Raw genomic sequence first — 16,052 nt, 5'->3', positions numbered from 1 at the left:
CCACCAAGTTTTAATGACATTAGTCGAAGGGCAAAAAGCGCCACAGACCACATGGTCTTTCTTAGAGGCATCAGCAACAATAAGAACAGAGGAACGGTCCAAAGAACTCAGAAATTGCTGAAATAATTGGGGACGAAGCAAAATATCCTGAGTTGTTCGGAATTCCAATTCATCGATAATGATGGAAACATTGTGAACAGTCCAAGGGATAAAAGAATAGGTCTGAGAGTGAAGGAATGAGAATATTGATGTGACGACATGAAGTTGTTCATCCTCTTGAGAAGAGGTGGAAATAACTGGCTAAAACCCGAATCAAATAAATTATTAAGATCTTGAGTGAGAGAGGGAATTGCTGATAGGTAGAATTTACTACATCTAAAGAGTAAAAGATCGCTCAGTGAATACCTACAATAGCCGCAGCCAGTAGAATATTGATCAGAAGAGTGACCATGCCAGGAAATAAAGTGATTGCGATTAACAATGTAGCAGAGCCAATTGATAAAATTACCCTCGAAGCCAATTTTTTTAAGTTTATCAATTAAAATATTGTGTTGAACACTGTCATAAGCAGATCTGATGTCGAGACCAATAATATAAATAGATTCAGACTTTTCAAAAGCGTCAAATGCATATTTGATAATATCTCTAAGGCATGATTCAGCACCGGTTTTTGGGCGGAAACCATAAACGCATGAGAGGAAAAGCTTATATTGCAATGTGATCCAAGTAAGTCTGAATAGAATCATACGTTCAAAAATTTTATTAATGGTACTGATCATTGTCAAAGGCCTAAAGAGCTAAGAGTTAAGCTTCTTGGGAATAAAAAAATTATCTTCCCTTCTTTAAATAGAGATGGAACGGAAGCAGAGCGCCAAATTGAGTTAAAAAAGAAAAGTTCAGAACCATGACTCGGAAGTAATTTAAAAAATTTCATAGGGATACTAACCGGACCAGGAGAGGTTGATTTGCCAGAATTAATCGCTCTACGTATTTCAAAAACAGTAAAATCAAGATTCATATAATAATTGAAATCAGAAGGAGGGCCATAAACTTGAGGGAGGCCAGAACGAGACGAAAGGGTATAAGATGCGTTTTAAGTAACTCCATCTGGTCGAGTGGTTCAGAAAAATTACGATGAGCTACAGAAAAAATTAAATGTGAAAGATCCCAGGTTTTGGATGTAACATAACGATGACGTCGGAGGATCGAAAAAATATTAGATATAGATGAGTGAGACTGAACTTCCGAGACAAAAATTTTATGACGGAGAGATTGAAGGTGACGACGAAATTTGGCAGAACATTGTTTGTAAGAAATCCAATTAATCGGAGAATGGGCACTACGATATTGCAAGAAAGATCTTTCTTTTTTTTACAAGAAGAAGACCGTCTTTATCAAGTTTGATGCGAGGATAACGAGTGCGAGTTTTGCAAAATGATGCCCTCTAAAAAAGAGAGAGGATAAATTGATAAATAATGTCAAAATTATCAGAGCAAGGGAACTGCTAGATAGAAGAGTTAATAAAAGCCCAATTGATGAAACGAACTGATCTGAGAGGAACGATATTATTAAATGCAAATGGAGAGGTGATCACTACCATAAAGACAATCTGACTGGGACCAAAGAATTGACCTGAACATGTTAGGTGAGCACATTGAGCTATAAGTAAACTTTACTTATAGCTCAATGTGCTCAGTGGGTGAGCAAAAGCAGAAATCCAGATATGAGTTTGTGTCGTGACCATAATGAGTAGGGCAGGAGGGGGACTAAAACAAATGCGATTTTGTAGAAACCAATTAAAAAAGGCAATACCTTCAGGAGAGTTCATATGTGCGAAAAAATTAACATGATGAATATTAAAATCACCGAGCATAACATAATCACCAGTCACTTGACCAAAGCATTGATCAAGAAGGATCGAATCAAAATTAGAAGGAGGTCGATAAAGATTAATGATCGTGAGAGACGGATTGTCAATAATGATTTTAACACAGATAATTTCAAAATTAGGGTTATTATATTCCCAAACGAATCGTGAGGAAATATTAGAGCGGACGGCAGTAATCGGGCCCTCGCCAAGAGAATATAATCTATCGGATCGATAAATATGAAATCCAGGAATAAAGAAGGATGAGCATTAATTGCCCAACCATAATTCTTGAATACAGATGATATCATATTTATGTAAAAATTGGTGGAGGAGAGTAAGTTTAGATGTTCTAACAGTTGTTCTAACTACAATTCCACTGAAGGAGACGGAGGTTATCTCTCAATGACATGAAATGAAAAAAATTGAGATTTCACAAGAACCCAGGAAAAACAAGACCAAATGCTTATGATAAAAAATTTCAATATCTTGATATTGTATTTCAAAAATCTTGATAAAATAATCAGGTGGGCCAAAACGTACAGTATAAGCAATAAATATGATGGGCAGAGATCGAGTAGCAAGGTCAAGATGAGAAATATCAGAAAATATATTAAATTATCATAATATAATTTATGAGTTGAAAAATAATTTCTATCTTTGACTTCAATAAAGAATAAAAATTCAAGTAAGCTTCGTGTAACAAACGGAAAAAACCGGGACACTTTCTCTAAAAAGTCGGGACGGCCAAAAAAACAGAAAAAACCGGGGCTGTCCCAGAAAATACGGGACGTATTTCCTAAAATCCTAATCATGCCGACCAAAAAGTAGTTTTTCTCTTAGAGGAGAAATAATTTATTTATTTCTTCTCAACAGTGCTTGCAAATCTCTTGTTGTATGTATGGTCATGTCAGTAGTTTTTTAGCTCGGTTGTGAGTAATGCACAAATGCCAGAACACATCTTGATTGTGTGTAGACTTTTCTTGAAAATGTCAAACAAGTAAAGTTTTAGATTTGAAACAAAGAAAAATTATTAGCCTAATGAAATGGAAAGAAATCCAAATCTCAAAAGTTCGTACGTTAAATTTTTTTTCCTGAATATTATTTTACTTTGTAAAACATAGTAATTATTCGTGCAAGACTGCAAATATGAATGAAAAGAGAGACAATTAAAAATTGCTGAAATCACTATAGAAATTTATACAAGTAATGAAGGTATATGTGCAATCAATTTTTTTGTTTATCATTTATATTTTATGTATGTCCACGTTAAATTTTTTTCAATATTCTCATTTCTGTGCTCTAATGGCAAAATGTCACTTTTTCAAAATTTCATGACGGCAAATTTGTAAACAATATTTGTAAAAATGTGATACTGTGGCTTTTTGACTTATTGCAATTTGCCTTCGTTGGTTCCTCATAAACCGAAAGATAGACAAAATTTTGTCACCTTCTAAAATTTTGATGAGCGAGACTCCAGAATGCGAACAAATAAATTTTTTGGGAAAATCGACTTGTGGCAATTTGCTATTTGATTGTATACAACTGTATATGTTGTATACACATAGTTCAGTGCCATATAAAAAGTTTCAAAACCAAGGGGGGTCATTCAAGTATTACGTCAGCATCAAGGGGGGAGGGGGTGTCGGATTTGCTGACTTTTGATGACAGGGGGGGGGTTTGAAGGTTGCTTACGTCATCAACCACCCCTTTTTGAAGATATGGAATATTCTAAGCTGCTGACGAAATTTTGCTGACAGGGGGGGGGGGAGGGGGTCAGTGCTTTGTTGCCTTTTGCTGACGGGGGGGGGAGGGGGTCAAAAATGGCTGAAAATCTGCTTACGTAATACTTGAATGACCCCCAATTCCTGAAATGTTGAAAATAAACCGCTCCTTTATTTGGTACTTGTTTTTTCTGATAGTCGTTTTCACCTTTCTTATAGTTTTCATTGCCTGGTCCAGCAGCAGAACTTACGAAAGCTCAAAAATGGAAAAATATCCACAAGAGTTTGGAGCCTTTGCCTTAACAATTTTTATTCAAGCAAGGCTTATAACTTCATGAGGAAGACATTCAAAAAATGTATCAGATGGCCAACCTGATGAATTAATGTTTGAAATCTGTTCAAGAGACTGGTGTGGAAGTAATCTCTATGACTATTGATGGCACTAGCTGTAATTTTGCAACAACCAAAAGATATGGAGCCATAATATGGAACATGAAACCATATTTCAAGCATTTATTTAGTCGCAGCATTGTTTCATACATCATATTTATTCCCATCGTGTTTATGCATCGTATTCCCAGCATAGTGTTTATACATCATGTTTATTTGCAGCAACGTGTTTATCAGGGGCGTAGCCAGAAATTTCGTTCGGGGGGGGGACCAAAGTGACAGAACAATGGATTTGGCCATCTTTTTCCCTTTTTTCGGTCATTTTCTCACATTTCGGGGGGGACCAAACCCCCAAGTCCCCCCCCCCTTGCTACGCCCTTGGTGTTTATACATCATGTTTATTTGCAGCAACGTGTTTATACATCATGTTTATTTGCAGCAACGTGTTTATACATCATGTTTATTTGCCGCAACGTGTTTATACATCATGTTTATTTGCATCTTATTTACATCATGTTTATTTGCATCTTATTTACATCATGTTTATTTGCATCTTATTTACATCATGTTTATTTGCATCTTATTTACATCATGTTTATTTGCATCTTATTTACATCATGTTTATTTGCATCTTATTTACATCATGTTTATTTGCATCTTATTTACATCATGTTTATTTGCATCTTATTTACATCATGTTTATTTGCATCTTATTTACATCATGTTTATTTGCATCTTATTTACATCGTGTTTATACATCAGTTATTTGCACCATATATCATCAAAACTATTGAATAAACAATTTGATGTTTGTTTGACTTTTGAAAATTTTTGAGTTGAATTTGGAACGGATGATTATATTTGTGAAATAAAAGTTGGTGCCACACGCATACAATATCTAATAACGTGTTCTTCACTGTGTTTGCTTTATTATATCACTCTTGAGGTTTTATGTTTCATAAGTATTCAAAGATTACTTAATGTAACTTAATCTTTGTAAAGGTTTTAATTTAACTTTCCATTTAACTTTTTAACCAATACAAACTAACAGTATCCACTTAAAATAATTTAAGATTGTGATTGGGGGAAATCTCGTATGTAACAAAAAAAGGAAAAAATATTTACGGGACAATTAAAACATTATTGTAAATTAGGATAGGATTTTAACTTCTGAAAAATTATTTTAAAAACCAGTAAACTTAAAATTATTTCTTTCAGACATTCTGAATTTTCATCAATTTGTTCTAGAATTCTCATTAAATCCAAAATATTTTTTAATTAATTCCGAAATTATTTTTTAATTAATTCCGAAATTATTTTTTAATTAATTCCGAAATTATTTTTCATTAATTCTAGAATTAATCGTCTTTCCTAGTTTTCATCCATTTTCTGAAGATACACTGCATACCACGCCTTCATATACTTAAGGTATTAAGGAGTTCTACGTAAGATAACCGCCAAATATGGCAGCTTTGCTTATATAAGTCACGTGGTACACTCTGAGCACCTGTTCGGAAGAGCGCGTGAATGGGCTTTCGCCCTCTACTTATATTTCTTCACAATGGTTTTTCCGACTGTCTTTTTCCTCTTATCTTGGGGAACGCTGGGCCATGGTTAGAATAGCATCTGCCCTGCTTGGAGGCAACTTAGATTTGACAGCAAATTTCGATGATCTGAAAAGGGGGACAAAAGGACGAATTTTCTAAAACGTCGGAGGACGCTTGAAATGACATCAAAAAGGAGGACGGATGGTTACCCCAGTTACAACTGAACAGCGCATCTCTATTTAAGTCCAATTTCAACACAATAATTTGGCAGCTTGTCATGAAACGAGTTCAACAATAAAAATTCCATTAAATTTTTCAGAATAAAGCATACACATGACAAAACAACCAATTTTAATATCTGATGAATAGATGAGTGAAAAAACGCTTAATAAACATAATAATAATAAAAACGCCTGCATAAGATTTGGTGTCCCAGAGCTTGTTACTACAGACCGTGGTGCACAATTCGAATCCGAGCTATTCCATTCTTTCACTCGTCTACAGGGTACAGAGAGAACAAGAACCACGGCATACCAGCTGGGGGTCTATTACGCTAAGGGCCGTCTTAAGAGCATCATACGATTTCCGTGCCAAGTCACTTGGCCCAAGTGATTTTTCTGAGGCCCCCCGGACCGTGCCCATGCGTTAAGACGGCAATGAACAGTCCAAAAAAATGTTTTCGGTATGCTTGTTTGTTCCGATTCTTTTCCTAGCTTAATCTAAGATTTAATGAAATTGAGAAATTTTACAGTTGCAAATGTTATGAAATTGCTTGCTAGCCATATGCGTTTCGGAGTTCCAACCGAATACAGTCAATCCTAGGTTTACGAACACGTAAAACTGTCTAAATCTCGAAGGAAGCACATTTCAGAAGTCTGAGATTCCAATTTTTTGTTTCAACAAAATTTAGTTGAAGAATTATATTTCGTCAGAGTAAACTAGAAATCTTCAGAGTCTCGGAACGGATTAATTCATTTTACATTGATTCCTATGGGGAAAATTATTTCGGCATAGGAACGAATTAAGTTCGTAAACCGAGGGTGGCTAAGATTCCATAAGCGGGGTTCCGCCAAAGTTTTTCCTTCTTCGCGACCTGGATATTTTTTGCTCGCTCAACAACTGCAACATCGTGAAAATCAAGATGGTCAAAAAAAAAAAAAATTCAGTTTCTGAGTGCAATATTCGTAGATATATAAGAATTTAAAAATCGCGCGGAGGAAAGTTTAGAAAGAACAGCATTAAATGAGGGAAAGAAGTGGTGTTCGTTTGTTTTTATTGTTCCTCCCAATTTCGCTCCGATTTATGAATAAAAAAATCCACACGAATATTGCACTTAGAAACATGGACGTTTTTTGTCGGCCTCAGGGCAATGATACAGGGAGTTTTTGCAGGACAGGGTGCCCGTATAAAAAGATAATTGTTTTGACTTTAATAACTATACAACCCCTTATAGCATGTGAATTAGTTCACGTAATTTGGATACTTTTTCTAGCTGGAAGTATGCCTCTAGGATCAATTGTTCCTCAGTAAAATGCAGTAAGGGGAATTAAGTAATCATTCCGCATAAATTCACCTCCACTGATTATTACTTAGAATTATTCACAACACAGAAAAAATACAAGGCTCTTTGCCGTTTCAAATGATCTTGGTGGGAAATAAATATATGATCGGTATTTTTTTGCAGATACATTAACCAATCTTGTGCGACCCATCATTGGGCACTTTACTCTCCATTGACATTCCCCATTCCCTTAGGACCTGTCCACAAAATCAGTTTCATTAATATGCATATCATTACAGTGCTTGCAACCCTTCAAAAAAAAATATTGTTCAGGTGTGCTTTATTACCCCATTAAAGTTTGTACCATAAGTCAGTTTAAATTGAAAGTAGTTGTGGATCTTATTCCACATAATGTAATTTTTTTTTTGTCAAAATGGAGAATCTTAAAATCTTTCACCACCAACAAAAGAAATGCTTTATTATAAAAATGAAGTTAATATATACGTATTGCACAATTACATTTACATGAATACAAATGACAACAAATTAAAATGCAATCCTTCACTTTCAATTACTTCAGCATTTGAAAAATCTTGAGTTTTCATATTCAAAAATATAAGACCTTAATTGTCAATCATTGAACATTTACTTATTCATTCTTGTTGGATTTTTATTGAACTGATTCCTTTTGTGATACAGCTAGCCTTTGACTTTCACACAATTTGCTATTTTTCACATTTTAAAAGTTCTAATTATGAAGCGCATTTTTCAAATTTTTGTCAATAATGCTAAAATTATTCGCTTCTATGAAGTTGCTCCCATGGAGCACGGCAGCTCACTCACACATTGCCTCCTAGAGTAGAAATTTCTCAGAATTGTTGTGATGTCACTAGGGCTCCTAGCTGTAGTGGCGGGACTGAATATTTAACAGGTTTAGTCTTGTGCGCATTGTGTGTTTTGCCAATTTATTTGTTAAAGTTTAAATATTTCACCCTTATAAATTTACAAACATGAGTGAGAAACTGCAGCATTGATAGGAACAAAGAAATTAAGGACTCGTGAACTTCACATGATCGAGACAAAGATGGAAATAATTGGACGTTCTGAAAATGGTGAATCTTTTGCTTTAATTGGAATGTTCAATTGGTCTATGGCATGTTCAATTTTGAAAAACAAGAATAAAATTAAGGAATACATTCAAAATTATAGAAATATATCTTCAAAGATTGTTTCCCAAAGACACGGCATAATGATGGATGAAATAGAAAGATCTTCGTTGTCATCGATTGATGATCAACATCAAAACAATGTCCCTCTGAGTTTTTCAATTATTCAAGCTAAGGCTCTTAGTTTGCATGAAGATTAAAAGAAGATTCTAACATGGTTTTTCAAGCAAGTAATGGCTGGTTCGACAAATTTAAAATGAGGTATTCTTTACATAGTATTAAATTCACTGGAATGGCTGATGCAGGTAAAAAAAGATGCTGCAAAAGAATTTATTTCCTCATTGTCCAAAATTATAGTAGATGAAGAATATTTTCCTGGCCAAATATTCAATGTAGATGAGACGGGTTTATTTTGGAAAAAAAAATGCCTACAATCAGACATTCTTCTTGAAGATTATGGGCATCTTTTTATCAGCCACCTCGTTGGGCATTTTGTCTGTTGTGGCGTTGTATTTGTATTTGAAGGAAGAATTAGTTGCCCCTTCTAAAAACCAATTGACATTGCTTCTTCGTGGAAACTTAGCTGGTGATTTAAAATTGAAGCCAATGTTAGTTTATCAAGCAGAAATCCCAGAGCATTGAAAGGGAAAGATAAAGAATTGCTTCCAGTCATTTGGAAATAAAATAAAAAAAAGCCTGGGCCACTGTGTTAATATTTAAAGATTGGTTCCCTTTTATTTTGTGCCGGCAGTTAAGCAATATTGTAAAGATAAAATTTACAGCATTATTAATCTTAGACAATGCTCCAAGACACCCAAAATCTCTGCAGAATTTATACCTGGAAATCGATTTTGTGTTTCTTCCTCCCAATACTACCTGCCTCATACAGCCGATGGACCAAACAATGATAGCTATATATATGTTTAAACGATATTGTATGAGGAATAATGGATCAGGCCATCAAGGCAACTGACAGGGAAGGCGGCCAACATTAAGAGATTTTTAGAAGAATTATTATGTATGGAACACAATTAACAATATTGGAGACTCATGGGCTGAAATAAGAGAGTCAAACAATGAAAGATTCCAGGAAACAACTATGCCCACAAATGATGAGTGATTTTATAAATTTTGAAAAAAACTCTGGAAACTATCACAGATGAAATAGTTAGCCTAATGAATGAACCAAACTTGGATATCAACAATGAAGATGTTAATAAGTTGATTGAATCTCACTCAGTACCTCTGTCAAATTAATACTTAATTGAGCAACAAGAGTTAAATAAAATACACAATGAAAGTGAGGAAGAAGCTGATAAAATCAAGACTTTGACAATCAAAAATATGAATGAAGCCTTCATGCATCTTGACAAATTTTTGACTGCCATGGAAGAACGTGATCCCAATGAAGAACGTATATCTCAAGTGCGCAGGATGATTGAGAAAGATACAGCATGTTATAGAATACTTCATCAAGAAAACAAAAGAAAAAAGGTGGTATTCAACTAACTCTTGACAAGTTTATAAAGAAAACACCTATGTGAAAGCAATTAAGCACGCCTTATTAAGTTAATTATGTATAGAGTGCAATAAATATTTTAAAATACATGCACAATATTTTTTTTATGTTTTTTTTACATCCCTCTACTTTTGAATATTCAACACTCTCGCACATTTTCTGGAACAAATTATGTACGAAAGTCAAGGGCCATCTGTATTGTGTGAATATCTCTTAGAACACTTTTTTTTCTTTCTTAATTTGTTTATTCAGAGCACTTGGTATTCAAAAAGCCCCCTCACTCACAATACACAGTGATATGGCTTGGCTTATGAAAATTTTTTCGAGGTGATGTTTTCTGCCTCTGCCAACAAATATTTTAGTTGATATGGTTGCATAGCACACGCTAGTATAAAACAGCCACAATGTCCCAGATTAATTTATGTCCACCTTGCAATTTTTTTCTCTCTCTCTCTCTTTTCAGTTATACCTCTATTTCTTTCGGAAAGATTTTGAACCATTTTATGTAAAATGAGAGATTAAGCTACAAGGGGTAATGAAAAAGAAAAGAAAGTCTTAGACTTGATGTTTTTAGTGCATAACATAAGACTCTTAACCCTTTAAGCTGTAGTTTCCCAAACTTTTTGTTCCATCACTCCCTTCTTCAGAGAAATATATTTCTCTCATCACCCTCCAACTCAAGCGAACTCATAGAATCCTATGTTATACCCATAGCTTCTATTGACTCCTTGGACCTTTCACCCACCGGGGGATGATATTGCCCACTTTGGGAAACACTGCTTTAAGTGGTTTTTAGTTTTCTCACTCATACATTATAACTGCCACAGTAGTGGAAATCACTAAACCTTCTAGAAAAAAATATTGCCACCTATTTTCAAAAAGGGTATTTTTTCTGTTTGTGTGAGTTGATAAATGCTTTCCTCCAACACAATATAGTAGTAATAGTAATAAAAAACAAGGGAGAGGGAAAAACTATAGTTTTCAGTGATTTATGCTGTGAACAAACTTATATTACCTCCAAGGGAAATGTATGAGTTGCACCCCGTCCTGCCCCTAAGGGCATCCGGGTTAAAGTCTGCAGACTCAATGCTGCCATCCTGCTCAGTACATATTCAGACAGGGCAAGACAGAAATAAATCTCAGATCGAGTGCCAATGGAGTTGAAATTTGAGAGGGGTGCCACCCTCTTAATGTCCATTGTCTGGTTTCTTGCTAAAGATACAGATCTATAGCCTTGATCCAAGCATTGCACAACAGCAGTGTTAGATTAAGCTTCACTCTACAACAATAGGGTAAAACTAACCTATCTCATGATGGTCTACCTCCAAGGGAAAGGAAAAACATCCTTTCTCTTTCCCTTCTGCAATCTAACTTTGAAAAAAAAACAAAGCGGACTCCCCCACTGGCAACTGATTGATTGGAATGAAGAATAAAAAACATGTTATATGTAAAAACAAATTTAACGCAGAGGTGGCTGGGCTTGCCGAAATAAAGCAGATCAAGTTAGATGGGGGTATATCTCTGGATTGCCACTGTAAGGGTTAATATCAAACTGGACATTCTAGAAGTTTATCTTTTCCATCTGCATGTGTGTGAGAGAGGAATGAGCTGACTATATTACCCTATAGTACACCACCTCACACATTTTTCGTTTCTTCCACCATTACTCATGAACCCTTCTAGTGTGTACAGAATGTAAAATAAAATTTTCTCATCTTTTGAATTCTTCTTAATCCAAATGTGAAGTTGTTTATCTTAGCCTATGGTCAGTTATCATTTTTTTTTATAGTGCTTTAAAAAGGTTACTTTGAAATTTTAGGCAGTTACTAGAAAAAATTAAAAACAATTTTTCATAGAAATCTAGGGAAAATCTCTCACGTTTCCACTAACGAATGTGATTCCGGAATGAATTACCTTCATTAGCCAAGGTATCACTGTATATTCATATGAGTACTATTCCAAAAATACATAAATAGCTTCCATGGGAAAGTTATACTTTGTGATTACCGGAGGTCAATTGAAAATGCCCATTTAAATAATATAAACTTCTGTGGAAAGACATGCAGTGACATATTTTCTTCTTCTGTGAGTGACTTCCCTTTTTCAAAAATATGGTGACAAAAGTGATTTATTTATATTTTAACATTTAAAATTATGATACCAGTCACTCAAGAATGCACATATATATATCTTGATGTTTACAAAAACAAAAACTGGTTTATTAATGGAAATTTTATTCACATTTAACTCACTTTGAAAAAAAAACCGCCTCTGATCGTAACATGTCATGTAGAACTGCCCATATATATATTTTTCACTCCTCAAACCGTAGCAGGAGATAAAACAAAAGAAAATGTGAGCTTAGATAAATAATTTTTTTTTCAATCACAGGGTTACCAATGAAGAGTCTCAAAAGAAGAGAAGGAGAGGAGAGAGTGTGTGCAAGTATATATATTGCTTCCATTTACAAAGATACAAGATATCTCAGCTCTGTATCTAAAGGGGTTGATTTCTAAAATCAGTTTTTTTAAAGGTATCTTCATCTTTTATTAAAAGCTGTATGAGTACACACACAATACTTATAAGAATGCTTATATGTACCATGTAACAAATAGTATATACAGTATCTCTTTTTATATAAGCATATACATATATAAAATAAATCAAATAATTAAATTGTTATGAAATATGTTCAAAGAATTAGTAGCAACTTTCTTATATAACGTTTGAATTTAGATCAAATAAACTGAAATAGTAAAAATACTTGATAAAAATCAATATTTTTTTAAATTCTTTGACTTACTGTTAACCTTTTTAAAAACATCCAGTAAAAAAAGAGAGAGAACCAAGTACAAGCTTTTAAATTATATTTGTAAAATGCAGTATTTTTTCATTTGCCATAATGAAAACACAAAATTTGTTATGCAGGGCACTCAAGTCCTGTGGCTGCAAATTACTGGCGAACTGTTGATCCTAGAGGCATACTTCCATCCAGAAAAAGTACCCAAATAACATGTAGACCTGATATGGTAATTTATATCGTAAGGCATTGCATAGTAAATAAAATAAAAAAATTAACTTTTTATTTCGTCATTCTGTCCTAAAAAAACACAATTAGAGAGAGAAAGTTATTGCCCTCTCTCCTGAGGCTGAAAAAAGAAAAAAATCCATGTTTCTATTCACTGAGATATTTGAATTCAAAAATTGCTGAAAATTAGGAAAAGAATAGCATAAACCAACAGACAAGCTCATTATGCTGTTCTTTTCCTTCTTTTCAGCGATTTTTTTAAAATTTGAATTTTTAGCCTCATGACAGACAGGAAACAATTCCCCCCCCCCCTCTCAACCAGGTTTTTAAGATAGGATGACCAAATAAAAAGTTAATATGCAACTCCTTACAACCTTACAATATGAATGACGTATCTGAGATCCACATGTAACATGAGGGACCCGCTAGTTGCTGATATGCAATGGGAAGTCCCGTGGATTGTAGGTGGGGGAATCATCGTCAAACTCAAACGTTGCACACTATTTGGATACATTTTCTAGAGGAAAGTATGCCTCTAGGATTAACAGTTTGCAAGTAATTTATGCCAAGGGACTTAAGTAATCACCCTGTATAACTAAAGAAAGCAAAGCAGTTATAATGTCCCATTGATAGTTTAACTAAAGAAAGCATAAGCAAAGGAATTTCTTGATTATGAATGACAGCATACATATGTATTGCACAATTACATATTTACATGGTTGAAAATTTTACAACAGCAAAAATAAAGTACAGCCACTTCCTGTATATGATATATTTGGCATTTTTTTTATGAATCCATGTTTCCTGTCCATATCTCACCATGTCTCAGAGTCAGAGATGTCGGATTCATCCGATGATTCACGTTTTAAACATGTGATTGGATACAACTGGAAGGAAATCACAGATTTTGATTTTTTTCTACGCATGCCTTTCACCCTTTTTTGTCGTGGAATGTAAAAATCACTATCATCATTTGAACTATGGCCATTGTCTTGAACCATATCATCATTGACATTCTCATCCTCATTTTCAGATTGGTCTTCAGGTTCATCTTCAACATAATAAATAGTAAATAATTAATTTTTTTTTAAGGAGATCATCCTTGTAATTTTCAGTGTGGAATAATCAAGGAAATATGAATTGAATAATACAATAAATGAATTTATTAACTTCTTTCTAGATATTGCCTGTGAATTCAATAGGGCTTTCTGCTGTTTTTTTCCTCTTACCCCACTCCTCCCTAATACTTCTTTACAACTCCAGTTCTGCTTTTTTCCCGAAAGGTCTTCTGAATCTTGTAAAAAAATTGAAACCCTTTTCTACTCACCCCGATCAAATCCAAAATCGTATTCTCAAATTTTGTGTGTGCGTGCGCAGCTGACATTTCCAACTACAGTAGAGGTCATTTATTAGAATCATGGATAATTTTATGTACCAATACAAACACAAAGGCCACAAAACAGGCAAATTGCCCAAGGTGGTGTCCTTTCCCTTGTTTATGTATGTTATGCCAAAGTTCAAGTTGTCCAGATTGGGAATTGACAAATTTTGTTGTAAATTGGTTAGGCCAATGTCCAAATTTTGGGCTTTGGCCGGCCAGGTTGCAAAGTGGCCGGGGATCCATGGCCAAAGTCTGATAATAAAAGACATGATTAGGGGTTGTGTATTTTTCCATGATAATTATGGTAAAGCCTTAGAGGGAGATAATTTACAAAGAGATAGAGCTCTACTCTTGGACAGACAGAAATATGGCTAAATGTATTGGAAAGTAAAGAATTATCTTCGTATAAGGTGTGTGTTGCACATCGCTTTGAAAAAGCACTAACTCCATTTCATTTCCTTGCAAATATGACAAATATTTGGGTCCTGTAAGCCCCACCCTTGTGGGGGGGGGGGCACAGATACAGTATAACAATGTAATAACATTATACTCTATCTGTGGCCCCATAAAGGTATGACAATGCAATAACATCATTAGAAAGCATACTGTTTGCAAGTAAGTAGTTTTAAGGTATAATTTTTAATGGTTTTTTCTCTAACCCCTACAATCTAAATAGCATTGAATACACAGATTTATTTATGTATTTCTTTTCAGATAGAGTATAACAATACAATAACATCATTAGAAAGTATACTGTTTGCAAGTAAGTGCAGTTTTAAGGTGCAGTTTTTGTTGGGTTTTTTTCTGAAAAAACCTGCCGAGCTTTTTCGGGTTGGGCAAAATCAGACCACAACCCTGACCATATAACAATTTTATCCCAAACAAACAAATCTGTTGAATTAATTTTTAAAAACCACCTGGTAAATTACATAAACAGCTCCAATCCAACAAAATTAGAATAACATGAAAAATGAATTACCACGGCTCCTACTCAAACAATTAGAAAAAGTAGGACAAGAGGAGATGGTACCCCCTATAATCTTAGCCTTATGAAAAAACCCTCAAAAACTTATTTATTTAAAAAAAAATTTAATTAAATTTTTGTTCACAGCACTATTTCAGTATCCTATAAGATTTACTCCACAGCCAAAGCAAACTGACAGTAACAAAAACAATTTTGGACCAAAACAGAGTACTAGCAACCACAGATAATTCTTTTCTGTCTCTCCTCACAATAGATTGCATTTTTTCCACCGGAGTCTTTCAAAGTCCAGTCTGTCAACTCTCTTCCTCGATGCACAGCAAATTATGAAGCCATACAAATTTTAAGAATGATGCTCCTTTGAGACCACTTCTAAAAGCATAGTGCAAAATGTGTAAATTAAAGCTCCAATGTAAATAAGTCAAGGTGAACAGTATAGTTTTACTAAGCTGTCAATCCTTTTTTGAAAGGATTTGTTTACATTTTACTGTTCAATGACAACATCATCGTTTTTGAGAAATAAAGCACTTTTATTTCTAGCTCTTTGCGGAACTTTGTAAGCATTGTTTATGCCTCTGGATGTCCAAAAAATATATAAGACAATTGAATACTATTGGGTAGCATCAAAATCATGAAACCTAGAATAGGCCTATGTATCCAACTGTGCTGTTATGCAAACTGTTGTTTCACTTACAACATATATGCACTATATTTTTGAATGATGAATGTTAGTTACTGTACAATGAATAGTCCAAGATCATGAAGTAGTAAATAAAAAAGTATTTTTTCCATCCTAACAGAAGTTTTAATGACTACTCAAAGCACTGACACAAAATGAGTTTTAGAACCCTCAAACTAAGCAAAAGAAAAAGTTTTTAAAATTAACAAACCCCCCAAATAGTCTTAAAAAAATGAAACAACTTCTGCTTTGGCAGAATCATTTATTG

General features: G+C 34.2%; 1 protein-coding gene across 1 annotated transcript in view; it reads right to left on the bottom strand.

The window, feature by feature from the left end:
* Positions 1-7,480: 7,480 nt before the first annotated feature.
* The window catches only part of LOC149065765 (uncharacterized), a 31,782-nt gene continuing 23,210 nt past the window's right edge, over positions 7,481-16,052 (bottom strand). Inside the window, exon 8 of the mRNA XM_089253964.1 lies at positions 7,481-13,793. Within this exon, the coding sequence (XP_089110090.1) occupies positions 13,558-13,793 (236 nt within the window). The 3' untranslated portion in view covers positions 7,481-13,557. The remainder of the gene's footprint in view (positions 13,794-16,052) is intronic.

The sequence above is a fragment of the Pholcus phalangioides genome, unplaced genomic scaffold, assembly GCF_987345545.1.
Source record: "Pholcus phalangioides strain wild (caught in Gottingen) unplaced genomic scaffold, Ppha-v1.0 ptg000039l_1, whole genome shotgun sequence".
NCBI lineage: Eukaryota > Metazoa > Arthropoda > Arachnida > Araneae > Pholcidae > Pholcus > Pholcus phalangioides.
Note: the sequence above shows the minus strand (reverse complement) of the source record. Positions and strands in the feature narration are given on the sequence as shown.